The sequence below is a fragment of the Aspergillus wentii genome (assembly GCF_001890725.1).
Source record: "Aspergillus wentii DTO 134E9 unplaced genomic scaffold ASPWEscaffold_6, whole genome shotgun sequence".
In the NCBI taxonomy this organism is placed as follows: domain Eukaryota; kingdom Fungi; phylum Ascomycota; class Eurotiomycetes; order Eurotiales; family Aspergillaceae; genus Aspergillus; species Aspergillus wentii.
Window position 1 is genome coordinate 1832736 of NW_024467837.1, and position 25538 is coordinate 1858273.

A 25538-nucleotide genomic window follows, 5' to 3' on the forward strand; every position below is an offset into this window, starting at 1 on the left:
GGAAAAGACTGCCCCTCAGTCCTGAATGCCGCCAAGAAGTGTCGGCTGATTGGCCCATCAAGCCACAATAACTGTTCTGCGCACCGCCACCGCAGCCCAATAGGGACGATGGAGTCAGACATGTCAAAAGGAAGGGTCAAATAGTCTGATGGAGAGATGGAAAGTGGATGAGAGTGGATAAGACATCTCCAGCGACTACGTGTGTTTCCCCCAGTGGCTTGACGTTATGTGTCCTTTTTCCCTATTCGGGATGCTCAGCCACAGGTGAGGGGACGTTGGGTTCCGCATTCCGGAATATTCTGGGGATTTCCATCAACCTTGATGTGATGAGTATGTCCGATCTACACAATATTGCTCTGATATCCCAAACGGGTTTGATTATTGCATGATGCATATTGACAATCTATTATTGCAGCACAATAGGAAATAAACCTGACAATAGTCAATCATTCTCCTAAGCTCCTAGCAACCCCTATTCACAACCCATAAATGTAGCATAGTCCAGTTGTCACCGTCAACCAGACCAGCTCTGTCAACTAATATCCAGCACCCGCAACCTGGCTGGACTGTTCACTGCTGGGATAGAAGAAAGCCGCAACACTGGGATTTGTCAGCAACTGCCAAACTGAAAGCACCAGATAAAACTTACGCGATGATCACATAGGCGGCCATAAGCAAAGCTCCTTCAAGATAGTTGCTTCGCCCGTCAAGAACAAGGAAGTTCACCACAAATGCCGTCACGAACAAGCAAATGGTTTCGAACAAGGTGAAGTACAAGGACATGTCCTTATCCATACACCATCCGAGAATAACGACCAGGGGAGTGACGAAAATTGCTATACAAGTCAGATGAGTTCGTCAAGTTTCTTATACTTCAGACATACCAATTTGGATACTACTTCCGACCGACACACCAATGGACAAATCCATTTTGTTCTTCGTAGCAACGCTGACGGCTGTTACGTGCTCGGCGGCATTACCAACAATGGGTAAAATGATCAATCCGATAAACGCTTGGCTGACATTTGAACTCTCAATCATTCCAGGGATGGCGTCGACCAAGAACTCGGCACAAACGGCGACAAGAGCAGTGGAGAGAAGCAACATGACAACCGCAGAAGTACGGGACATCTGGGGCTCGTGATGCTCAGGCGTAGTCTTCACAGCTGTGGCATCGACAACGTTGGGTACACGAGCCGCACCTCGAGCGAACTGAACGGCATTTCCGACCGGTGGGGGGCGATTGATCTTGGTTGGAAGAGAGTTGGTGCGTCTCAAGCCAGTGCCCGGGGCGCCCGGCGGAGGAGGTTGCTGTGCGGCGTTGGGCAATGCAGCGGTGTTGGAGAAGACAGTGTTTGACATAAACGATGGAATGGTAGGACGGAAAGGCGAGCGTCTCTTGGGTATATCGACGTTGTCGTCAACAATGGGTTCTCCGCGGTCAACGAAAGGCTCCGATATGTGAGACTTCAGGGAAGGTCGAGCAGGAATAGGGGCGCTGGCCACAACGGCGTCTTGCTTGGCGGTATCCATCTCTACCTTTCGCTGTTTCCGTTCCTTCTTCTCCTTCTTTCTCTGCTTCTTCTCCCGCTTCTTGGCGTGATGGTCTTCCCGGGAAAGATCAATTGCTAGCTGTCCAAAGTCTCGAGATCGAGGGACAGTATCCCGCTTTCCATCATCATCGGCATCATAGCGGTCGTCGCCAAAGTCAATGGCACAAGATCCGGCTTCATCTAGATGACTGGATGACGACCCTCCAACAGAGTTTCCACGATCACTCGTGCCTGGAACTGGGAGATCAGCCAAAGCACTCTTGCGGATCGCTTGACGCGCCGCAGTTCCCTTGGAACTAGTGCTAGACTTTCGGTGCCTACGGTACTTCATGGCCTTCTTGATACGCTTAGCAGTTGACCACGAGGTGGTGGTGTCATCCGAATCAGAGGATGAGCTGCTGGATGAATCAGACGAGCTGTTCATCAGGTCCGCCAACACTCCAGGGTGTGATTCCTCATCAATAATCTGCTGAGGGATACTGGCGTAGAGGTACGAGTGAGATTTCAGCTGGAAGATGATGTACAGAATGTAGACCAGCAGCAGAACCTATTGAAATTAGCGGGATGCTGTGCTTCGTCAGTAGATACTTACCACACTGGTTCCGCGGCTGACTTTCAGAGTGTAACGATCCGCGATTGCACTGTCAGACCATGATGCATGGAAAGCAGTCTAGATGGTTAGCATTGTACTATCAGGCGGGTAGTGTGCTACTAACCGGAAGAAGTAAACTCATAACACTCAAACTGAGCAGACATGCACTCATCTGAGTGACGGTGCTGTTATAGATCTACAATAATTAGATTGTGAACAACATTATTTTGTTGGATGCCTACCTGTTCTTGGAAACGAAGGCCTCCCAAGAGGAATGCCATTCCCAGAATCAAAAGCAGGTTCGCCAAGATGGAACCGAGCAGTGAGGCTTGAACGATCCGGATTTCGTTCTACACTGGATTAGTTTTATGTGGAGCCATGGAACGGGTAATTCTTACCTTGACCAATGCAATGCTAATTTTGATGAACGTGATTAGTACCTATTTGACCTGTGGCAAAATTCGACAATTACTCACATGCTGTAAAAGAAATTATGTTAGCACATGTCAATTATGAAATAAGCTTTGAAACTCACAAGATGATCAGCTCTACTGCATTACCAAAGGTGACGTTGATGAGAGCCCCGAGAGAGTCGCCCAAACGGCTGGCAACACACTCCGTAGCAAAACTCAACATTCCAGCCAAAGGAATAATCGCCACGGCATTCATAGCAAAGACGATACCCGGGCTTAAGCCGGCCGCCTCGACGGCGATACCGGCTGGGACAAACACCAGCAAGACATTCACCCAGCTGTGGCAGAGGGCGTCTTTGAAATGGCCGCAGAAACGGATGGATCCATTCTTCATGCGGGCTGGCAGTCCCGGTTTGGATTTGTCAGGTTCATTTTCGATTGTCTTTTCCCCCGAGGATGACCCCGGGGTCGACGAGGACTCATTCACTTGTCCATTTCGTATCGGTGGTTCCGTCTTTTCCTCGGGAACCTGAGTCGTTGGTAGGCCGCTGGAATCTTGAGAGGAAGTACCGCGGCTAGATGCGTGAGCTTTCGCCCACGAGTGAATCCGGTCTAGAGGGGAGGGGGTCATCAGCAACGGTCTTGGGAGATTTATTGGGGAGTCTGAAGCGATAGAAAATGGGGGAGATAAGAGAAAGGAAAGATGGCAAGAGAGACTCACGCATGTATTTCAGGAAGATAGCCTGCAGGAAGTAATAAAAGGCTGGGATGCCTGTAGAGTGAGGGCGTGTATTCCTTCGAAGAAGAATAGAAGAGAAGAAAGAAAAAAATAGAAACCGAAACAGAAAAGCTTCAGAAGCACAAAAGACGTGCGACGGGGCGGGTTTAAGAGCGGTAGCTTGGCGGGCCCCCTTTGGCGCTGGTGGGAGCGACGATCATGACGGGCTTTTTCTTTGCTCGTTTCTGGGCGGGTTTCGGACGGTCGAGATCCATGGATAGAAGCAGATCGGAGATGATGGACGACTACGCCACAGGGTTATCAATCACGACAATGATGATTCATGGCCAATTGTGGGGAGGGAAGCCATGCTGACTCCCGGTTGATCAGGATATTATCCAGGACCGGATTTCAGGATAAGATGACGCTGCAGCTCGACTCTTGTGGCATTACGTGGCAGCAGAGCATCGCCGGTGCGGTTAGCGACAGTTCTGGACAACATTCTGAAGTCATGATCTGCTGCCGTGCACCCCTTCCTTATCTGCTGTCCCACGGTGCACTTCAGCCTGGGGGGTTATTTAGGCAGGCGATTAATTCATGGATCGTTGCAGACAGCATTCCTTGCTACGTACGACTGTAGACAAGCTCAGGTGTCAGGAATTCACCAGAGCGCCATTGTCCTTATAAGGCGGGTTTCCAATAATTCATTCCGTTTATCTCGAGTCGCCTCACTATCGCGTGATGCAGACATGCTGATTGGTGGAGATTATGTCAGGGGGGCTCCACCGGGATCGACCGACCAAAAATGCATTTGAGGATTTGTTCTGATTGGATTTGCTGGGCTGGATGCAGTGTAACTGAGGTTATTTTGGAATGGAATGCATACATCTCCAGTATCTAGGCAGCCGTTTCCTACTGTTTTGTGTCTGTCTAAAGTGTCCAAAGCATTGTTGAAGAATGGCGATCAGGTGTCAATCGATCAACTCCACCGATCAGTCCGCGTGTCTCCAAGACTTCATCGTCCGTCAGTCTAGAACATCCCTTTTCATCATCCTCGAGAGTACGGGGTACAGCGTACACAGAGTACAATGCATGAGGACTAATTCGTATACAATCTACATCATACATCATCATTATACAATTAATATGAATACGATATCTGCCATTATCAGCTCGTGTCAATTTCAGCGAATCCACGCCAAGCTTCCACTCCGGACTTACGCCGAGTCGGTTACTCCATCCAAACCAGCAACTCCACTGTGGCTCAGTCGAGTAAATATAGCATCGCCACATGTTGGATTGTTGGGATTCTGACAGCCTGTAGTTGAGAATCACTCTGAGGATGACCTGCTCTGCCAGGGCTGATGCTTACACAGTTCCAGCATCATCATGAGATCATCATCCACCAGAGCTTGGACGATATCATGTGTCTTTCCTATTGGTAGATATCCTCCGCTAATCAGAGTCACCATGTTGTACAAGACGTTCGATGCTATCCATGGATATTACTTTTAAGTAGAAATACCCCGTATGATGATCAATATTGCTTTTGTCAAGTAGCAAATTGTTTTACTCTATGGTAATAAATTCATGCTAAAAAATGATACCGAAATCATTGTTGATATGGAACAGGGTGGGCTGTCGAGAAATATATAATGCTAGGGCATCCGCTAACTCGCCTTCAAAGCATTTGTCAACAGTTTCAACCTCCTTCCAGGTTATTCCTTTGCCCCATTAATTAGAATGTAGGACAATCAAATGATGGAAATTTACATTATGGTTTTATAACCAGCACTCGTCGCTGAAACTGGCTTCAGCTGCATACATCCGATGAAATTTGCGATGCAAGGTTCCAGTATTACAAACGAAGTGAAATAGAACATAATAACTGTATTAAACATTCAGCGCATTACAGTAAAATGTAAGATAGATGGTCTACCATATTAGGAGGAATTTGTTTACGCTATGAGAAGTAAGTAAGCGTACCTAGATGCTATATGAAGCAGCAAGGCGGGAGCCTGTTTTATACTGTGTCCAACATGTAATATGAAGGACGCTGCGTTATTATAATTAGCTTCCTATTTTCTGATTATTGTACTGTTATTTCCACACCATCAACGATGAATTTGAAAGATATATTTCGTATGATCATGGTAAGTTGAAGCTCAAGGACATTCCGCTTCCCCGTTTGTATGTACAGTGCCGTGGTAATCGCATTGTTTGCCATGTTGAAAACCCCACAGCCTGAGCATTAAGAAGAGAAATCCAGAGCATTGCAAACATCAATAGATAGATGAATAATCGAAAAGCATTTCAATTTAGAGACCAGAATATATGGGAGGGTGACTAAGCAAGGACCCGGGCAAGACTTATTCCGGCATCGCGATACCCTCTGCAGTCGACAACAGCCAAAGACCTCTATTTCCATCGCTTACGGGGCCATCGGATCGTCGAAACAGAGATAAACTCCAATAATGGCCGTTCGGGTCCTGCACTCTCTTGATCGGAAATGGACGATCGTTATCCATCCAGACTAGGAGTCGTTAGTCCTCAGTCGGCATTTACTTTCGGCACGGGTCACATGGCACGGCAACCCGATCCGCATGCAACGTCTTTTAACGTTCGGGAATTTTCTAATTCTTCTTCAGATCTCTTGCTGATGAGGATGATCGGATTGAGTTTCAGATACACAATTATTCGTTGACTGGGTGATCATTGGCGATCCTGCGTGTGTAGGACCGCGACGAGCAATCGACCATGACTCCCCAAGGGAGCTCTGGGGTCAAATCAAATGGGTTAATTGGGTAGGACATCCTTTTAGTCATGCCCCCAAGACACTTCTAACACGATCAATAGAAGATTAAATCCAGCAACATGGTGGTCCCGTCTCGAGCTGGACTCTCAGACAGTCCTGATGCTGCTGAAAGGTGCTTTGCCACCTACTATTGTGATTGCCATGTGAGCTTCTATTTGAATTCTACTATATGTAAACATTTGCTAAACCTGCCCCATAGATACCAGAGTGATGCCATCTCCGAAATCACCACTACAATCGGTTATCTGTCAGCTTTGATATCCGTCCTGTCCCAAGCTTTAATGCCTCGTGCCAAGTTCATGAAGATCATGATTTTTGATCTTCTCTCAACATGCATCTCGGCCTCGCTTTGCTGTTTGGCGATATTCTGTGCAGTGGAAGCAAGAAAACACAACACCCCTGCTGATGCCAGCGAAAGTGTGAAGAATGGCTTTAGCAGTGACGCATGCGCTGTGGCTGCAATCTGGTTAATCTTCATGATATGGTATGTATAACATCTAAATTTAAAGACGCCATGCTGATCTAGACAAAAAGGGGCGCCAACTCACTTCGTGCATGGCGACCCATGGAATTACAGGATCCCATGGTTGCATTCTCCATTTTCGCATCCGTCACCATCACACGAGCCGGAACGTTCACGACCCTCGCCGAAGGCCTGGCATTTGTATCGAAGCTATTGAAAGGGTTCATGATTGGATTCGCCATTGCAACCGGCGTATCGCTACTAATACTACCGATTACCAGCAGAGGAAACGTTTTTCACGATATCAAAGGCTATGTCGCCCAAATCGACGCCCTGCTTCAGGCTCAGATATCCTTCGTGGAGGGAAGCTCGTCTACTGGCGTGTGGACTGGGAGTCAGGGTCTTTTAAAACGGACACGCACGGCTCGTAGTGCACGAGAAATGGAAGGCAGAGCGGAACCTGCCCCGTCAAGCTTGGAGTCAAAGCAGAAGCATCTTGGGATGCTGATGACCAAACTGAATGGTTTACAGGGAAAACTACAGTCGGATCTGTTCTATTCGAAATACGAAATCGCATGGGGTAAATTGACCGCGGACGACTTGAACAAGATTGGGAGTCTATTCAGATGCATTTTGCTTCCGCTTTCTGGAATGGCCATGCTACCTGAGATCTTGGAGATGATTGTCAAGAACGAAGGACTAAGCGACAATGCTAGAGACTCGTTCGAAGGCCCGGATGAAAGGGAATCAAAGAATTCCGAGATGCAGAAAGTCGTCGAGACACTCCATGATCGCCTTGCCGATTCTGCCAATCTCATGATGATGGGATTGCAGTATGGTCTTTTGGTATTTGAACTCGTCAAACCAAAACAGTTGGACAGGCAGCGAAAAGCGCGCAATCCCGCAGGAGACGAAGAGTCAAGTGGTGAAGGTATCAATCCGCTGCAGTCGGATTTTACAGCTCGTTTTGAACAGGGATTGCATCAATTCTATGCCCGTCGCAAGAACCTGTCGAGTGCACTTGCATCGCTCCAAGCATTTTCAGGCTCGGAAAAGTTTCCTGATCTTTCAGCAGCAGAGACAGACCCTAACTTACTCGCGTCCGATCCAGACGTACAGCAAGAATTCTGGCTGATTATATACATGAGTCACCTGCAGGAAAACCTTCTAAACGCAACTCTAGACTTTGTCAAGTTCGCAGATAGCAAGATCGCAGATGGAACAATGAAGCGGAGCCGTCTGATCTTCCCGAAACAGAAATCCATCCGAGAATGGCTATCACTCAGCTCAGATAAACAGCCAAAAGAAGAAGCAGATAGCAGAAATTCCTCGAACGTGGATCCCTCGCATGTCTACGAAGGCCGTGAGGCTAGAAAGCTGCCGGACCCCGAACATCTCCCTCCGGCTAATATCTGGGAAAAGGGGAGTAACGTTCTTCGTTTCATATCGCACATTATCAGATCTGAACAAAGCATATTTGGATTCCGTGTCGCGGCTGCTGCGTTTTGTGTTGGGATTCTGGCCTTTTTGCACCAGACTCAAGAGTGGTTTGTTCGACAGCGATGTATTTGGGCGATGATTGTTATCGTCATCGGAATGAATCCGACTAGTGGACAGACCATGTTTGGGTTTGTTGCTCGCATTGTGGCGACGGCTATAGCTCTTGTTCTGAGTTTGATCGTGTGGTATATTGTTGATGAAAAGACACCTGGCGTGATTGTTTTTCTCTACCTTGCTAATGTGTTCGCGGTAAGATATCACTTTCTTCTGACTGGGCTTTGCTAATGTTGTGGCCTAATGAAAGTACTACTTCTATGTGAAAGTTCCTCAATACTTTGGTGCGTCAATGATAGCCATTGTCACCTTAAACGTCATTGTTGGCTATGAGCTTCAGGTACGTTCGCCTTACCACATATCGCAGCATATCTAACAAGAACAGGTCCGAAAACTCGGCATCGAACTCGCCGAATCCAACGGCCAACCATACTACCCAATCTACCTCTTCGGCCCCTACAAACTCGCCGCCGTAGCAGCCGGCTGCGCCATCTCCTTCTTCTGGGTCATATTCCCATACCCCATCACAGCCAAGTCAGAACTCCGCCGATTCCTCGGCCGCGGGCTCTTCGGCCTCGCCAACTTCTACAGCTGCATGCACGTCACCATCGAACTCTGGCTCAGCGGCGAACTAGGCTCCGTCCAAGATCCGCACTCGGCATCGCACCGTCTCGAACAATCCCGCCACAAGCTCTACAAGCAGGAAATGATGCTCCTCAACACCCTCCGCATGCATAGCCACTTTAGCACCTTTGAGCCGCCCATCGGTGGTAAATTCCCCAAACACGTCTACGACAGTATCATCGCCGAAATCCAACGCATCCTCACCAGTATGGCTCTCATGGCGCAAACGGTGCAAAACCTCGACGCCCTTTCAACAAGACAATCCGAACATTCCCAGCAAACCGACGAAGATAAATGGCTCTCGCGGCTCGCGAGCATCGCACTCGAATCCGCAGACTTTAACTCCTACGCCATCACCTCGCTTCTCTGCCACCTTTCTGCGTCCGTGACGAATGCGCAGCCACTACCGCCGTATCTTGCCTCGCCATCTTCTTTCCCGCTTGCGAGACAAATGCAGAAGATTGATGATGAGTTGCTGAATATTCGACATGTGGAAGATCCTACTTTCTCGGCGTTTATCGCTATGGAGGTTCTGCGGTCGGTGGTTAGCTTTAGTTTGCGGGATTTGTTGAGGTATTTTCCCCTTCCCCCTTCACTTTCATTTTGAGGTTATATTTTGCTGACGTTGTTTATAGTAATGTGAAGAGTCTTGTCGGGGAGCTGAACTTTGACTTTCATGCGAGGGAGGCACGCGACTCCGAGTCCACTCGATTGATGTCTGCTGTTAGTGAGGAGTAAAGATGGCTCTTTAGTGTGACGAGATACGATATTTAATTCTGTACATGAAAAACTGGTAGTTAGCATTAGGACCCATATATTATCTTCAGCAATTCAACAGCGTCGATATGCTCTTCTAGGGTGTTGATAAGATCGACCCGCTCTTCAAAGTGAAGCTCTTCGTCCGCCACTCTGATTTGCCGACAGATCATTTGGATCTATCGATTTTATTGTCCGCCTATCGACTCGCTAGCAAAGCAATAATTACGGGTCTTGCAGATCGAAAGAGAGAGAAGTTCCAGGAGGTGGCTGGTAATACGGCCCTAGCCCTAGCTACTCGCTGTTTTAGACAATGATTGGCGGGGTCAAATCGGCTATAAGAACCCCTTTATTTCCGACGTTTATTCTTCTTTCTCTCCAGACAAGATGCTGAATGCAAGCATCTATTTCCTTTCTTTTATTCTTTTTGGTTTATTTTTTTTCCCCCTTCCCATTTATTCTTTGTCCACTTGTTTTCTGAAATCCGTAGTGGCTTCAGGGTACTACACCCGGCGACGCACACTACGGATGTCGATTGCCGTCTGCTTATTGAATACCCAAGATCAACTTTGGACTCGAAACTGCGTGGTGGCATTCGATCAAAGACCCATCTCCCACCCTACGTGTCCCACGAAAGGTGTTTACCTACATTTCAAATCTCTCCCGGGTGGTGCGTGATAGGCGCACTGGGTGGCCTGAAGATTCCAGCAGTCAGATGGCCGTGGGTTCGACTCCCACCCCGGGCAAGGTCCTATCTCTTGTTCGACTCTCGAGGCATAATCCAGCGGCCTAACTCCCCGCTGGTTGTCCCCTCACCTCCCATGCTGTGTCAAGCCTAGCCAGCTTGATGGGTTTAAGGAGTCAATTGAAGTTTTATTGGATATGACCCGGTCGCAACTTCAGGATGGCTTCCTGATGCTTGAACCGGTGTTGAAATGAAACGGTTGCTGGTCTTGGTATCACGATAGAGGACGCTCGTTGGTGTATGTGATCGTATGAGCCACAAAAAATTAGTCGGCCCTGATGTCGTGCGGAAGAGACTGAAGAAGTTCTCATGCAAAGCTATAAATGCCAAATAATGTCGATCATGTCGGCACCATGTACGGAAGGGTCACCTCCCATGGCATGCTGTACTGATCATTTTGAAGTGGCTATTGTCGTTGTTGATCCTCGGAGAAAGCAGCTTTACTAGCAAATAGAATATACTCGCACAAACCTTTATGGCAAAGTAGGACGGGAAATGTCTGTCCACGTTAGTAACTGTCGCGCAGAAGTTGGGAAATGATGGTGTTCTTGTGGGATACTGCCCCCTTGTAGAAGCCAGAGTTCCTCAGATAGGGCTTCGTCATTGCAGCACAACAGCGCAATGCAAGCAAATTGTACATCGGCCTATTCACGATAAACGCAGGATGGTATCGTCCTCAAATTTCGTAATAGCCAAAGACGTTTTGAACTTTGCTCGTCATTCGTGCAACGACGAGAAAAAAAAAATTGTATTGGACTTGTTTGGCTTGTTCGTCGGTCGATCATATGCCCTTGACATGGCCATCGTAATGACAACTTGCAGCCTTTGGTCCAAGAGGTCATCTTCTGACTTGCGGTACTGCTGCTGCTGCGCTCTGAGAGTCCGCGTTCGTGTTGTTCACGCTCATCATGGGACGCTCGTGCAGGGGATTGCGGTTTCATCCTATGTTCTGTCGCAGCGACGATACTCGAAGGCCTGGTTGTCAGTCCTATTTCACAGGCAGGGGAAGCTGTTTGGTGGAATCAGACAGTCTCAACGTTCGCTTTCTCTAGTAGCACGGTTTGTTTCGTCGCCGCCGCGAAGACAGAGAAACAGTCCAAAAGGAGGAGTGGCCATCAGGGTTCGAATCTCTGGTCGCAGTGGCCAGTCGGGGCAAGTGCACCTCCTTCATCGGGTAAATGTCCTCAATTTTGTGTGAGGATACGCTGGTAGTGATCGCTGAGGGAATAGTAGTAGTCATCGCAGGTGGCATGTGTCCGCCAGGACCGAAATTATATCCGAGTGAGCGATGATAGAAGTCCCTGGGGATTTTACCCTCTTCAAAATATTGGTCGACAAGAAACCCAATACCAGTGCTTTGAGGTATGACTCTAATCTCGTCCTGAATAACATAGGCTGGGTCGTCAATCGCTTCAACCAACTCATCATAACCGGCCAACCAGAACAGGCTTTTGGCCGGTCCTATAAACAAAGCGCATTCTATTGCGAGGGCAGTCAGAGGAGAAATGTTGACGAAGAATTTCGAAATTCATGTCAAGGTACTTGCTCCGACCTCCATCGTCGTCCAAGTACTCTGCTATATCATCAGGGACTTTGCCAGGATATCCACTCCATCCAGTCCACACAAGTCGCAGGTTATGCCTTGGAAGATCATTCCAGTTTCTCTATCCCCCCGTGAAATGATTACATTTCCATCTTCGGTATCGGTGTCGCTTTCGTCGCGGTTTGCCTGCTTGTGACTGTCATCGGCAACCGGTTCAACAACAGAAGAGCTATCAGGGCTTTTCTCGACCCGCGAATGGCCCATAATGCCTAAAAGTATTTCGGTTTCAGCCAAAGGCAAAACTGGAAGGTGCTGAGCTAGGAAGAGAGAATAAAAAAGACGAGAAATACGAAAGAGAAGGGGGGTTGTGGCTCAAGCGAGCTACGCACGCTATTCCCAAAGAGGGACAAACAACTCTACACTCAGGTACCTACTATACCTATGTATCATTAAACATAGTAAAGTCGTTCCTTCATCCCAGTGAAGTTCCTAGATCCGAAGATGCATAATACCATCTTAGGTAGCTGTTCTCCGAGTTGTTAAGAATGTTGATCTATGTATATCCCAATGTTGACTGAACATAGATTTAACTGGGGCAACCGGTTTAGGCTCATTTATCGGGTAGCTCATCTATCGGGTAGAAACACCAAGAATTATAATCGTGAGCATGGTTACGCGATGCTTCAAGCACAAGACTAAGCTCATTCGTTGAAAGGCACAGCCACGTTACGAGGAATCTCCCAGGCAACTGATCTACACGTCACCCCGCAGTAGATAAATCAACGTATCTCCCCCACAATTTATCTCATCAACAACAGCCCAAAACTAAATTGAACAAAATGAGTGACCAGTCCACGATCGACACCGTCGCAAATCTCATCCGCAATGGTAAAGCCACTCGCATCGTCGTCCTGGCTGGCGCAGGCATGTCCACCGCAGCAGGAATCCCCGACTTCCGCACCCCAGGAACAGGTCTCTATGCCCGGTTGCAAAAGCTGAATCTACCCTATCCCGAGGCGGTCTTTGATATCAACTACTTCCGGCATACACCAGAGCCATTCTATGCCCTAGCGAGGGTTCGTCATCCACGCAGTCTCACGCCGACATTATCGCATGCTTTCCTGGCATTACTGGCGAGAAAGGGGTTACTGCACATGCTGTTTACCCAGAATATCGATGCTCTGGATGTGAGGGCTGGAATTCCGAAGGAGAGAATGTTCGCAGTGCATGGAAGCTGGGCTACACAGCGGTGTATGAAGTGCAAGGTTCCGTATCCCGATGATCGGATGATGGAGGCTATTAAGACTGGCACTGTACCGTACTGTCCGGTTGATGGATGTGGAGGCGTTGTCAAGCCGGATACTGTTATGTTCGGAGAGGCCCTTCCATCGAACTTCGAAACTGAAGAGCAGAAAGTGGGCGAGGCGGATTTGATGTTGATCATGGGCACCAGTTTGAAGGTTCATCCAGCAGCTAGATTGCCTGGTCGGGCCGCAGAAGGTGTTCCTAGGGTCCTTATCAACCTGGACAAAGCGGGAGATATTGGGAAACGACCGGATGATATGTTTATACTTGGGAAATGTGACGAGGGAGTGCAGAAGCTGGCGGATGCACTTGGGTGGAGGGAAGAGTTAGAGACGTTATGGAAGGAGATATCAACGAAAGAAGATGAGCAAGTGGATGTGAGCAAGGAACTGGATGCTGCGATTGAGCAGCTCAGCAATGTGATGAAGGAATCCAGGCAGGTTTCCACTGGGCATAAAAAGATGCTGGAAAATCACCTCGAGTCCAAGTTTGCTGGACTGTTATCCAAGAAGCAATCTTCTGGTTGAAGTGGTACACTATTTCTATATGTCAGCAAAAATGATAGAATGGCCGAGACCAAACTGCTTCTAAACGTATTTTAGGAGCCGAAATTCTTCCCAGTCCAGGATAGTGGCAACCGCATCGCAGATTCGACAGAGGCAAAGGGCACTTGACCATGGCGATGCTAAACCTATCTGCCAAGAGTTTCAGAATCTTACAACTGTGCAATGCCGGATGGCCTACAGAATTTGACTCTCTTCTAAAACGACTTGACGATGATTGCATCTTGGGAATTGGGAAATTTGTCTTATAATATATGTCTGGATTCTATCCACATTTTATGCGAAGCCCCTCATTATCTTTATTCAGTATCCCTCTTGCGAACAACAGAATCCTTGAAATATCTCTGATATCGCACAAGATCAAATTGCCCATCCTCCAACTCTTTGCTTTTTGGATCTCCTCCCCAGCAAAATGTCTGCGAATCCCCCAAGACCTCCCCACTATCTAGATAGACTTCACAAGAACACCGTGTATACGCAGCCGTTTCATACTCACTCAGTTTCCGCAACTGATCCGCCGTAGATATCCTCCAGACTGTTCCTGGAACCTTGCCTTCTTTCTGTGGCACGACCGCGGGGTATATCCCCCACATCTTGACCTTAAATCCGTATATAGACCCAGATTGGGTTTTTGGTGGCTCAGACAGATCGAGGACTGTTTGGAGGACTTCGGGGTCCATGAGGGAGCCGTAGAAGAAGAAATTGGTGTTTGGTTTGAAGGGTGGCGGCGGGTTTGTGGTATTATTGGAGATGGGTTTCGGTATTCCGGTCGATGATATTTTCGATGGAAAGGAAGAAATAGCACGAGGAGGGGGAGGTGGTGGGATGACGCTTTTGTTTACATTTTGGTTTGTGGTTGTTGTGATTGTTGTTGTCCATGTTCTAGATATATGGTATGTAGCGGACAGTGTCACAAGAGGATGCATGCAATATTTGCTGTCTCAAATGGATGCTATCGATGCTGTCTGAGGTCGAAGCCACGTATCTGACAAGTGATGGAAAACGATCTGATGATCTGGTGTTGCGATGCGCTCATGCGTTGTCGCTATCGCGATTAGCCATTTATAAGTCGACGCTAGCGCCTCCAAGAGAAAAAGCGTGACGCCTGCTATGAGCATCGGGGATCCCCACGTCAGTTCACCGATTTTTTTCATCAGTTGCCCTGGTTGGGTATATCAACGCTGGAAGAGTCGTTGAACCTGGATTGGAATATATAAACACCAGTCGAGTTGTTGAACTGACGGATATCCCAACTCAAATCCATTATGCGTGATCCAGCCGATCTCCCAGCTGAACTCTTCACCACCATCATCGACTACGCAAAGGATGGCTGGGAAAGATCTGCCCCCCAGCCGATAGGCATGTGCCATGTGAGCCATCGCCGGTATGATGCTGCTATTGAGCATTTCTATCATACGTACGAGTTCTCTGCCCAGACTCGTCTGTCAATCAATGTTCCGACACTAAGGAATTGCGAAAGATAACCTGTGAACTGCTCTAGTCAAAAAATAATAAACTGACTGAGCTGTGCATCTACAAGGAGAGTAGCACACAGTTGCCACCGACAGATATCAGAGATTGGAAAGACTCCGTCGAATGCAGCCCTCTTCCAACATTCAGCAAACTCACATCCGCATCTTTTCCCGGACTACCTATTGGCTAAATGTGACCATTCCAAGCAGCCGTTCAAACTGGCGAACCATCTTCCACTCACTCTCGAACACCTTACTTTGTTCCCAGCGGGAACTACGGAACAAATAAAGAGAGATTTTTTCGACCAGCTACTTTCGGTGGTGGAAAGCGGAACTGTCCCTCTGAAATCAATAACCATCAGCACGGAAGATCCCCAAATCCCAACTGTCTCTTTGTCAACCGACCGACGGGGTCCGTCCTCAGCCCAAGGACTCGCAGAGGCATGTGCCGAAAAGTGAATAAAATTCACAGTTAGACGAACAATGGTCCATTCCCTGGCCATATTCGATCCCGAGTTTAGAGCATCATGCGTGGAAGAGACAAGATTATGAGGAATACTGCGCGTCCAATATTCACGGGCTTGCAATGTACGGCGGATTGAGCCTAGCTACCAGTACACGAACTCCGGGGGAGGCGACTAGTACGATGATGACTCTTCAGATGATAGCTCGTTCATGTTTTTAGGCGGGGCGTTTATCTCCATGGGCACAAACACAAACGCAAACACATACAGACCTCCAGTGCGGACGACTATGCCTCCAGCGGGAGCATTCTTGCCCATGGGCGGAGCATACATGCCACCTGCGGGGACTTTCATGCCTACTGCTATTGACAGGGCTTTTACGCTGTCGAGCAGAGAGAAAAGAGTGCGACGTGGTGGTGGTATTGAAGAGAGCTCGCAGTATTATATCGATGGGATGAACAAGTTGTACCAAGACTACTTGGCTGACATTGGATATTGAGTCGACAGTGATGCATTATTATCGCATGACAGGTTTGGTTCGTTTTTGAAAAGATATTGTCTTTGGATCGAGACACGATGGCTGCACGGAGTATATTGAACAGGAAAATTCCACTGAAACTGGCGGGATGTATAGGGGATACTAACAACGACAAGCAATTTTCGGGGCTATCAGTATTATATTTTAAATTCGAGAATCCGGAAAGAAATTACTGCATAATCAAAATCTCATTTGTATCACCGCTACTCTGTAGATCGATGGAGCCTATCCAGCACAGGCCTGATATCGATCAATTGGTTAAGCGAGTAGACTTGGCACCCCTTTGTTACACCCCTTCAGCATCGCCACCAGAACAGGATTTTAAGATCTGGGAATTTGTTTCACGGACATGTTCTTTTTCATCTACATGCCTATCTCTTGTTGACACCCTACTGAGTCTGCTATTTCATTCAGATCGCAGTATCCAGGTTGTTTGTGGTCTCACTCTCCCAAGACCTTTCATTAGCAAGGGACGACCAGGCATTCCAGCTTCACTTCCATCATGCCCGACCCAGCTCAGCTACCAGTAGAGCTTTTCAGCAGCATCCTTGAAAATGTAATCGATAGACGGAAGAATACCCACCCATCGCCCATCGTCATGCGCGGTGTCAGCCATCGATGGAACCAAGTTTCATCCAGGCTATTCTACCAGTCCTACCGGTACCGCAAAGGCGATAAAGCGCAGTCTGTATGGGATTTCATGCGGACTATCTTCACGAATCCCGAGTTGGCATCGCTCGTGAAAACCCTTGATATCCGGGCCTGGGGATGCTGCGACAATCATCGGGATGCAAAATCAACTCATTTGTTTGAGTTCATGTCTGCTGATGATGAGGACTTTCTTCAAGAATGCCTTGTTAAGGCTGGATTTGGGGGCCTCGAGGCGCAGGCTCTTCGATTCATCGCGAATGAAGATTGTGCCCCTATTATGGCGCTTCTTGCTGCTTCCATGCCGAATCTGAGGAAGCTGTTTGTGCAAGTGCCGAAGAATGATCCCTTCTTCGGAAGGCTGATTAAGCTGGCAGTTGGCGACAAGGACAGCAAGTCTTGCACGAGGCCACTGCAAAAGCTAGAGAAAGGTTGCTTTGCCGTTCAGGGGGATTACGATGAATACCGCAGGATGTGTTACAAAGCAGACAACTTGCTTCACTTTGACATTTATCATACTCCTCTCAAGGAGATGGCTCCCATATTCTACCTGCCCAGATTGAAAAGCCTGACGCTTGTGAGCTCTCTTTTTGCCAACGCAAAGGAGATTCTGAAATTTCGCCCAATAGAGTCTCTCACCCATCTCGCCGTGGCGCTCGACCATAGAGCGAACCCCAGCGATCTCCGGGACATATTAGAGCTCACCAGAAACCTGACTAGCTTGTGGATCAACGCCCCAGATTGGAGCAATGTGCCCAACCCCCATGAGACCAGACACGCAATTTGGGAAAGCGCCGCAGTGAGAAAGGATACCTTGACCGAGCTCCGCATCTACGAAGAACGACAAAAAGAACTAGTGGAGCCAGCAGTGACTTCTCGGGGACAAGGATGTGTGTGGTGCTGTCCTCTGCTATCGTTCCACAACCTTACAACGATCTCCATTTCGCCGGAGTACCTGTTTGCCATTTGCGACCATGAGAAGCAGCCGTTCAAGCTTGAAAAGCACCTCTCGTCATCACTCGAGGCTCTTACTCTGTATCCAGTTGGGACACCCGAGAAAACTTCAAACAATCTCTGGGACAAGGTTGTATGCGTGATGTAAAGCGGATTGTCCGATATCGAATTCATCAAGCCGAGCACAGAGGTCGAAGGGATTGTGCAAATTATCCAGAAGGGAAATATGGTTTCCCTAGGATATCGATACGACCCGGCTGCCTAAAAATCAGTACGCGTCGCCCTGGAAAAGGGTATTGGCTTTGAGGTAAAGAGGCTTGCATCTATCAAGATGGCTGCTGTGCAGTCATATTTCCTAGCAGATTTGGGAGATGTACCCTGGAGGACTTTTGCGAAGGTATTGTCCCTTGGCGCGCAATAATTCCCGAAGACAGCCCAGTAAAGTTGCATGGGCGAGTTATATCTCAACCATTGGGCCGATATTGAATATTGATAATGAAGTGAAGGTATAATTGTATGATAAACATGTCTTTTGGGGGAAGCCATTATGGTCGCATGGGTGTGTGTATGCGACAGAAAAATCCACGGGAATGGGAATTAGCTATATCAATTGGCAATTTATAGTCGAATCTAAGTACACTGGACGAAGTTGTTGCCACTAGCTCCGTTATGAGTGATGAGACCAGCCAGCTCGCCATCGCTGTTGAACACCACACGGTCCGCGCCAGGCGAACCGCCACTGTAGACCTTCCCTGAGCTCAGGATAGGGAACTCATAATAAGTGCCGGAGACGGGAAAGTCGAAGCCCTCATAGTCGTGGTATTCGTGGGGGTAGTCATTGCTGCCAGCGGTTTCGCCTTCGGAGTAGAGCTCGTAACCTCCTTCTTTGGCGGAGTTGGCGGCACTGCTTGAGTAGCAGGTGCTACCGCAAGTGTAGTCACAAGCACGGGTGTCGAGTCCGCTAGGGGCAGCCAGGGAGACAGGCACGAGCAACAGGGAGACGAAGGTAAGGAGCTATGACAAGAATTAATGAATGCCCATGAGGATATGTACACGAAGTAGGTCATACCTTGCTGTATTGCATCTTGATCGACAAAAGGTGAAATGGAGGGTGTAGATCGGTGTAGATAAGGTTCAAGATGGGATCTTCAGCTGATCATCCAGTGCCTGAGCTGTGCAAGGCTGAGAAGAATGAATGAGATATTGTCAATTTCCTGCGACCGACAGCGGGTTTAAATAATTGAAGTTCAGCAAACTTCGCCAGGAGATCATGAGCTCCTGATGAGGAGGTCCTCCAGCATCCCCTTGACTGCCTCCTATCTGCTTACATCTCGCAGTTAATAATTGCCGATGTTACATCTTCGGAGCTCCCCGCGAATCTGAAGATGGCTCTGGGCGACGGGATTGGCAGAGACATCATGCAGGTCCCAGCATCATACGGAACATCCCCAATCAGGAACTTGCACCGTCCAGCTGTCCAGCGGTGTGAAACGATAGTCGAGGATATAGTGTTATCAAACATCAACCCACCACTGGCAGCGAAGACGAGGCGTGAAGAATCGAGTGGCCATCACAGCGTGAAGCTCTCAGGGTCTCTCCAGGGTCTTTTTGGCTGGCGATAATCCGCCTGTGAGATAACACCTCGTGACCTCGTTTTCCACGGCCGTTCCTGATTCGTCGCTCGGGATGGCCAGGGATAAACATCCGATCGGCCAATCAGAGGCTGTGTTTACGGCCACGGTCTATCATGTGCTTTTGCACTTTTGCATGGGAATATCTTCAGTTTCTCCGTTGGAGTATCATCTCTCGACGCGTCGCTTTGAGCTGTTCATTGCCACAGAGCATAATCGGCTATTATATTGCCCACAGGAAATTATCTATTCAATCCTGAAGCATCATTTCAATTGCTAGCGCTATCCACTATCTTATCCATGGTCATGCCCCGGGGTTTTGCGTTTCAGACGGAATCCGCAACACGGCCCGTCCCTCTACCTCATAGCGTTCCAGCTTTTCCATGACCTCGTTGATTTGCTCGAACTCAAAGGTCTCATAATGACTGGAAATGCGTCCCTCTGCGGCCATTTTCAGGAGATCCTGGACCTCATCCTCCGTCCCGACTGCGCTGCCGATAATTCTGTATCCACGATCCACGCAGGCCAAGGGCGAGATGGGAATGTGATAGTCTGGTGACGGAAGACCGACGCAGATGAGAGTACCAACTGGTCGTAGCAGCTTGACACTTTGCTCGTACGCACTTTCAAGACCCACAATTACGATTACTGCGTGGGCACCGATGCCATCTGTCATTCCCAGGATTTTCTGTTCCGCCTATGGAGATAAATCAGTAAGGGGTGACAGACAGGATGGGAAGCGTGTCGAAAACCTACATTGTCTTTGAAATCAACGAATGCCGTTGCACCCGAACGCATGCAGATATCCCTCTTAGATGCACTGGAACAGATTAACAACAATTTGAATACATTGGCAAGGAGGATAACTTACCCATCCACTGCAATTATGCGATATCCCATCTCTTTTCCAATTTGGATTCCTCTGTTGATTAAACGTAAGTGGGAGAAGATCGAAATAAGAAATTAAAAGTGACTCACAAATGTCCCAGGCCACCGCCTGCGCCCATGAGAACAACCCAGTCACCTTTCTCGCAGAATTTCTCGAGCTTGTTCAATGCACCATACATTGTTACACCAGCTAAATGACATCAGAACCTGAAGCAGACACCGGAGGAGATTGCGGACCATACCACATAGCAAAGGCGCAACAGCTTGGGGCTCTAGGTCCTCGCGGATGATGGATGCAAAATCGGCAGGAGATACAATATACTCTGGGTCAATTGTTAGCTTTGATTAAAATTTTCTCAAAATGGTATATTCCATACGTTGAAAAGTTCCCGGAACACTCTGCTTTCAATTAGCAACAATTCTTCGAGGTGGAGGTGGATTTGGAAAAATAGCTTACCCTCCCTGGGTTCTTCTGGTTGGGACAATTGGTATATTGAACTTTGCAAGTTGGGCAATTCTTGCAGCTGCTATAAAGCCACCTTTGAAACTGTCAACATGACTTGGATAAATGGTACAGGTTAACAACAAACTTACTTCACACCAACCCGTTTTCCCATCATCGTCGGAGCAGTATCGGGACCCACTTGAAGAAGTCAGGCTTTGATGATGAACGAAATGTGCAGTATTCCAAGCCACAAACCTTGAACCACTCTGCCAATTCCTTCATGGCCCGCGATGTTAGTGTTCATCGGCAGCTCTCCACTAATGGCGTGCAGATCCGAATGGCTGCAGAATTGATTAGCGATAGAAAAGAAGCGATAAAACGAAAAAGCCAATGAATATTACCAGAATCCTGTACATTCCAACTTGATCAATACCTCGCCTGAAGCTGGCTCGGGAACAGGTACATCATGCCGAATGTCCAATTTTGCATGAGGCCGAGGATTATCGATACAGGCCGCGGTTTGGTATTTGGGAATTGCCATATTGGTCAATGGTCCAATGGTCTATGGTTTGCTGTCCCCAAGGTTGGTAGATAAAGCAGAGTGGAATTCTTCAGCCAATTTAATCTGTGTTAGGTCGATTATCAATTCGTTTAACCCCGCATCGCAAGCTGCAAACCATTATTTCCGTAAATCCGCTACGGCAAAGATGAGGTGGGACCGGAAAATGGATTTGGGGGATTTCCGACATGGCCCTATCATTCTGCACATTGAAAGAAGACGACAAAATCATTGGAACGGTTACCTGGTCGGATATAAACTGGTAAAGCTGGGGTAGATGCTTTGTCGAAAAATCTTCATCATTCATCACATGCATGGGCTATTTACAACGATCAGCCGACAAAAATCTTAACCGCCCGAGACCTCCACGTCTGCGGTTTGGGAATCTCCATCTCTTCCTCAGGGACATATCTACTCCCCGTCCAAATATCCATTTCCTTCGCTCTAACAATCCGTGTCTTGTTCCAGAATTTGTACCCAACGACGAACAAGACAAAGACAGGAAGCAAGATATAATTGATGACGAAGTCGTTGACGCTAAACGGGTTGAGGAACGCCGTGTATCCCTGGAAGAAAATCAAGAATATGTTTCCTGCAAGAGATATATATGTTCCCCATGGGTAAAATGATGCTTGGTAGGGCAGCTTCGAAGGATCTTGTCCTTGTGCAACAAGCGCGTTACGAAATCTGATGTGACAGATTCCAATAACAGCCCAGACGATGAAAGTTGCCACTGCAACTGTCAGAAAAGGGAGCAATACTGGTTGGGAAAAGCAGCTTACCTCCAGAAAGTGTGATCAGGGCATTGTATATCACCCCCGCGTTTGAACCGAGTGACAGAAATACAATGCAGGAAAACACGTTGGTAAAGATCAAACCAACCCATGGTACACCGGCAGCGTTGGTTCGCCCGATGAATCGAGGGGCTTTGCCGTTGCGTGCCATGAAGAGCAGTGTACGAGAGCCGACATATAATGACCCGTTTCCTGCGGAGATGACACTGATAACGATGAGAGCGTTGATCAGATGCGCAGCGGGCAGAATGCCAGCGTCTGACAAAGCGATGGTCAAAGGTGAGCTGGCTGCATCTGAGCTCGAGCCTAACAGTCTACTGTCACTGTATGGAAGTAGAATTCCAATGAAGAACATGGTTCCTAGAGTTCATTACTAGGTGCCTTCGCGCCAAATCAAAATGGGAATGCTCACCAATATAGAAAATCAAAATACGCCAGAACACTTGGTTAATCGCCGTCGGAACCGCTTTCCTCGGATTTGCCGACTCTCCAGCAGTAACACCAACCCTAGAACTGTCAGTCTTTGTCGAATACAAGTCTTGGTTTGAACTCACATCTCAGTACCTGCATACAGAGTCCCAGCAACGACAAATGTTCTGGCAACCCCATTGATCGAATCCGCAAATGGCCCAGGATCATTCCAATACCTGAACCCAATCGTTCCGGGCCCGATCGCGCCCGCGCTGATGCAGATGGCCAAAATGAAGAAAACAAAGAGCGCAATGATCTTTATTCTGTCCGAGGTTTAGCCGATATCTGGGAAGTGGAGTGATGGGACTTACAATGAAAGCCAAAATTCCATTTCTCCATACGCAAGGACGCCCAAATTGGAAAGACCCAGGAAAAGTACCCAGAAGATCAGGATCCAGGCCCATTGGGGTACGGCGTCCGTCCAAAACCCTATGACGAGGGAAACGGCGTTATATTCATTCGCGAGGACCTTGTCTGTCAGCGGTCATCATATAAAGAAACGGAATGTACTCACAGTCACCCAGAGATACCAATAAGCCCACCCAAGTCCAAAAGCAAGCGAGTCATCGACAAATCGTTGCGCATATTCCGTGAATGAACCTGTGACTGGAATAGCCGTCGCCATTTCTCCAAGCGATTGCCTATAGTCCGTTAGATAAAAAGCGAACACACCCGTGGTTTGGTCTACCTACATGACAAAAAACACAATAATCCCGACCAAGGAAAAACTGATCAAGACACCTGCTGGTCCACCCTGACTGAGAGCACTGCCCGATCCAACTAGCAAACCTGGTCCGATAATCCCTGAATTAAAGAGTTAGCTTGAGACATACTAATCTCAGACATGCCCATTCATACCTCCAATTGCAATCATCTGCAGATGCCGCGATTGCAGCTTCCTCTTCAGCGGAGCTCCATCGGGATCGTGGTTATTTGACGTCTCTTCGTCCGGGGTAGCTACCCCCGCATTATCACCATTTGCATACTCATTAGCAGAGCGCGTGCGATATACGAGCCCATCTTTCCCCAATGAAGATGTCATATCCGCTAGTAGCAAAACCAAAGAAAGACACAAAAATATGAAAAAAGCACCACCGCAAGTCCACTGTCGGGACAGTACGACGTTGCGGAAAATTTCAAGGACACGTGAGTGCCATTGTGGTGCGACTGCAACGGGGGCGGTAATTCCAACCTCGAAGCCGAAAACGACAATTCATTTGTCGGGGATGTCGTGATATTGGGGTGACACAGCGTCAGCGGAGATCGTTGGTGTTTAGTGGCATTCCGGACCCCGCAATGTGATTATGCTGTTGATCAGAATAATTGCGCTGGTATGAATATGCGGAGTACGAAAATGTTTTATTTGAATTATCTTCACTCCAATTATGAATAGGATACCGGACGATGGCTTCATATTTTATGCTGACATGGTGAAATGAAGGCCTTTCTCAAAAAAATGGCGCTCATAACCTAAAGAAGTTTATTCAAATGTCATTATCTGGTCTATAAATAAGTGGATCAATAATGGCATTTATCTAATTGACCGAGGCTTTGGGACGACTTATCCCCCGAAACAACATCATATGCTGATGTCTAGATTCTCTTGTCGCTGAGGCCGAGAACGCAGCCCGTGGAAAAACCACGGATCACTATACAACGGTCAATATTTCCTTTTTAGTAACAGATGCCCTGATATCACTGAGCGCTTCATAATGATGTTTTGCAAAGGGCCAACTAACAGATTTTTCTCAATTTTTGCACGGTGATTATTGTCAGCAATCCCGATTCAACTGAACAATTTTTGGACAGTCCCTATACCAGTGCAAACGAAGATGAAAAAGCTAGATACACTGCGACGAGATGGTTGGACGATGAACGACCCGTTCTGTTATCTGTGTGGAATGCACCTGGTAGGCTGGGACACGCGATATCAAAGGGATGCAGAAGCCAGCAGAATCTTCACTGAAAAAGAAGAGTGGACTGAGGAGCTGAAAAATCATCAGCGTGTCCAGGGTAAGCCCGGTGATCTGGCACAATTATATTTCAGGATTCCCTGGATATGGCCTCGGCTTTATCGAACAAGTGGGTTTTAATTACTCCTTTTTGCTGGTAATTCTGGACAAGACACTGATGATCCTTGAAGTCTTCCAGCACCGAAGCCGTCATAAAATGCAATTCCATCTTTCAGGTGTAGCATTGTTCAATAAATGGAGCCGTGAAGTCCTGATTGCCCCAAGTGATCCAAACGAAATGATCCTTGGAAATCCTGGGCCATGTCGCGATAGATTTCTCGAGGCCTATGTGAAGAGTTCTAGAATGAATGAGCGACAAAAGTATAGCAATGCATTCGCATATCCAATTCACGAACGATGCTGGTCTCTGATGACACGAATTCTTGATGTTGATCTTATCCAACAAAACCTGGACCTGTTTGTGGAGGTCCTACTGATCAGGTCCAACATAAAGATATATAACTTGTACAAGATCTTTTGCGAAGAGCTGTACTGGATGGGATGGCTTGAATATGTTAACTACTCACCAAAAACAGACTGGAAGCCGTATACTGAATGCTAGGGGAAAGGTTTGGAATGCTCGGATCGTGGCTATGCACACAGGGACCCGTTTAGGATCGCGGAGCTGCGAGATCTTGCCAGAGATCCAGAGGCTTTCCAGCGGAAGCACGTAAAGAAAAGCAATAACTCCAGCCAGATGAGTGTCCGTAAGAAACGGAAAGATCAGAAGGAAATGGCTACCCAACAGAAGCCAAAAACTCATTCAATGGTTCTTCGTTCGAAGTTTGAACCCGAAAGTGTTATCGTCCCGACGGAAATCATTCTGACGATTGCCGATTTTCTCACGGACAGTGCTGATTTACGCATGCTTCTTTGGGTCTTTCCGTCCTGGGGTGAAAGTATCCCACCAGGCTATTGGCGTGCTCGATTCATCAGGGATTCCATGTTGGAAAAGGAAGAGCTCTCGAGCGATGGTGGTCTGAATTGGAAATATATTTATTTCAACATGGACCGTCTA

The 25538-nt window shown here is 47.8% G+C and overlaps 12 protein-coding genes across 12 annotated transcripts; 5 read left to right on the top strand and 7 right to left on the bottom strand.

Annotated features, from left to right (window-relative positions):
• Nucleotides 1-62: 62 nt before the first annotated feature.
• On the bottom strand, nucleotides 63-3189 carry ASPWEDRAFT_744468 (putative membrane bound cation transporter; the record flags this gene model as incomplete). The annotated part of the gene is made up of 9 exons (XM_040839471.1): nucleotides 63-600; nucleotides 650-836; nucleotides 885-2061; nucleotides 2146-2223; nucleotides 2270-2341; nucleotides 2388-2495; nucleotides 2544-2559; nucleotides 2622-2624; nucleotides 2681-3189. The coding sequence occupies 9 exons, from the start codon at nucleotides 3187-3189 to the stop codon at nucleotides 537-539; spliced, it is 2214 nt and encodes a 737-aa protein (XP_040686977.1). The 3' UTR covers nucleotides 63-536.
• A 2844-nt stretch (nucleotides 3190-6033) lies between these two features.
• ASPWEDRAFT_30391 (uncharacterized protein) lies at nucleotides 6034-9470 on the top strand (the record flags this gene model as incomplete). Its single annotated transcript, XM_040833399.1, has 7 exons — nucleotides 6034-6080; nucleotides 6133-6234; nucleotides 6291-6575; nucleotides 6626-8303; nucleotides 8359-8448; nucleotides 8494-9305; nucleotides 9368-9470. 7 exons carry the CDS (start codon nucleotides 6034-6036, stop codon nucleotides 9468-9470), a joined length of 3117 nt encoding a protein of 1038 aa, XP_040686978.1.
• A 1802-nt stretch (nucleotides 9471-11272) lies between these two features.
• ASPWEDRAFT_185705 (uncharacterized protein) lies at nucleotides 11273-12077 on the bottom strand. The gene is made up of 3 exons (XM_040832089.1): nucleotides 11857-12077; nucleotides 11747-11809; nucleotides 11273-11694 (listed from the first exon to the last, which is right to left on the bottom strand). The coding sequence occupies exons 1-3, from the start codon at nucleotides 12038-12040 to the stop codon at nucleotides 11282-11284; spliced, it is 660 nt and encodes a 219-aa protein (XP_040686979.1). The 5' UTR covers nucleotides 12041-12077; the 3' UTR covers nucleotides 11273-11281.
• A 538-nt stretch (nucleotides 12078-12615) lies between these two features.
• On the top strand, nucleotides 12616-13608 carry ASPWEDRAFT_116288 (SIR2 family NAD-dependent protein deacylase; the record flags this gene model as incomplete). The annotated part of the gene is made up of 1 exon (XM_040828647.1): nucleotides 12616-13608. One exon carries the CDS (start codon nucleotides 12616-12618, stop codon nucleotides 13606-13608), a length of 993 nt encoding a protein of 330 aa, XP_040686980.1.
• A 335-nt stretch (nucleotides 13609-13943) lies between these two features.
• Nucleotides 13944-14324, bottom strand: ASPWEDRAFT_174715 (gamma-glutamylcyclotransferase family protein; the record flags this gene model as incomplete). Its single annotated transcript, XM_040831254.1, has 1 exon — nucleotides 13944-14324. One exon carries the CDS (start codon nucleotides 14322-14324, stop codon nucleotides 13944-13946), a length of 381 nt encoding a protein of 126 aa, XP_040686981.1.
• Nucleotides 14325-15643: 1319 nt separating this feature from the next.
• Nucleotides 15644-16079, top strand: ASPWEDRAFT_30394 (uncharacterized protein; the record flags this gene model as incomplete). Its single annotated transcript, XM_040833400.1, has 2 exons — nucleotides 15644-15704; nucleotides 15778-16079. 2 exons carry the CDS (start codon nucleotides 15644-15646, stop codon nucleotides 16077-16079), a joined length of 363 nt encoding a protein of 120 aa, XP_040686982.1.
• A 341-nt stretch (nucleotides 16080-16420) lies between these two features.
• ASPWEDRAFT_43384 (uncharacterized protein) lies at nucleotides 16421-18133 on the top strand. The gene is made up of 2 exons (XM_040836016.1): nucleotides 16421-17977; nucleotides 18098-18133. The coding sequence occupies exon 1, from the start codon at nucleotides 16621-16623 to the stop codon at nucleotides 17866-17868; it is 1248 nt and encodes a 415-aa protein (XP_040686983.1). The 5' UTR covers nucleotides 16421-16620; the 3' UTR covers nucleotides 17869-17977; nucleotides 18098-18133.
• Nucleotides 17899-18372, bottom strand: ASPWEDRAFT_618951 (uncharacterized protein). The gene is made up of 2 exons (XM_040838601.1): nucleotides 18042-18372; nucleotides 17899-17977 (listed from the first exon to the last, which is right to left on the bottom strand). The coding sequence occupies exons 1-2, from the start codon at nucleotides 18264-18266 to the stop codon at nucleotides 17930-17932; spliced, it is 273 nt and encodes a 90-aa protein (XP_040686984.1). The 5' UTR covers nucleotides 18267-18372; the 3' UTR covers nucleotides 17899-17929.
• ASPWEDRAFT_115767 (extracellular guanyl-specific ribonuclease RntA) lies at nucleotides 18351-18713 on the bottom strand (the record flags this gene model as incomplete). The annotated part of the gene is made up of 1 exon (XM_040828608.1): nucleotides 18351-18713. A coding segment is annotated over one exon (363 nt), but the record flags the coding sequence as incomplete, so codon positions are not given.
• Nucleotides 18714-19655: 942 nt separating this feature from the next.
• ASPWEDRAFT_744486 (zinc-dependent alcohol dehydrogenase) lies at nucleotides 19656-21547 on the bottom strand (the record flags this gene model as incomplete). Its single annotated transcript, XM_040839472.1, has 10 exons — nucleotides 21086-21547; nucleotides 20940-21025; nucleotides 20834-20882; nucleotides 20697-20778; nucleotides 20617-20638; nucleotides 20482-20562; nucleotides 20330-20429; nucleotides 20223-20273; nucleotides 20108-20171; nucleotides 19656-20048 (listed from the first exon to the last, which is right to left on the bottom strand). Exons 1-10 carry the CDS (start codon nucleotides 21223-21225, stop codon nucleotides 19656-19658), a joined length of 1068 nt encoding a protein of 355 aa, XP_040686986.1. The 5' UTR covers nucleotides 21226-21547.
• On the bottom strand, nucleotides 21332-24006 carry ASPWEDRAFT_61416 (amino acid permease). Its single transcript, XM_040838574.1, has 8 exons — nucleotides 23367-24006; nucleotides 23201-23312; nucleotides 23023-23149; nucleotides 22820-22977; nucleotides 22592-22771; nucleotides 22450-22544; nucleotides 22026-22397; nucleotides 21332-21976 (listed from the first exon to the last, which is right to left on the bottom strand). Exons 1-8 carry the CDS (start codon nucleotides 23548-23550, stop codon nucleotides 21576-21578), a joined length of 1629 nt encoding a protein of 542 aa, XP_040686987.1. The 5' UTR covers nucleotides 23551-24006; the 3' UTR covers nucleotides 21332-21575.
• Nucleotides 24007-24027: 21 nt separating this feature from the next.
• ASPWEDRAFT_185712 (uncharacterized protein) lies at nucleotides 24028-25066 on the top strand (the record flags this gene model as incomplete). The annotated part of the gene is made up of 2 exons (XM_040832090.1): nucleotides 24028-24590; nucleotides 24652-25066. Coding segments are annotated over exons 1-2 (663 nt in total), but the record flags the coding sequence as incomplete, so codon positions are not given.
• Nucleotides 25067-25538: the final 472 nt, after the last annotated feature.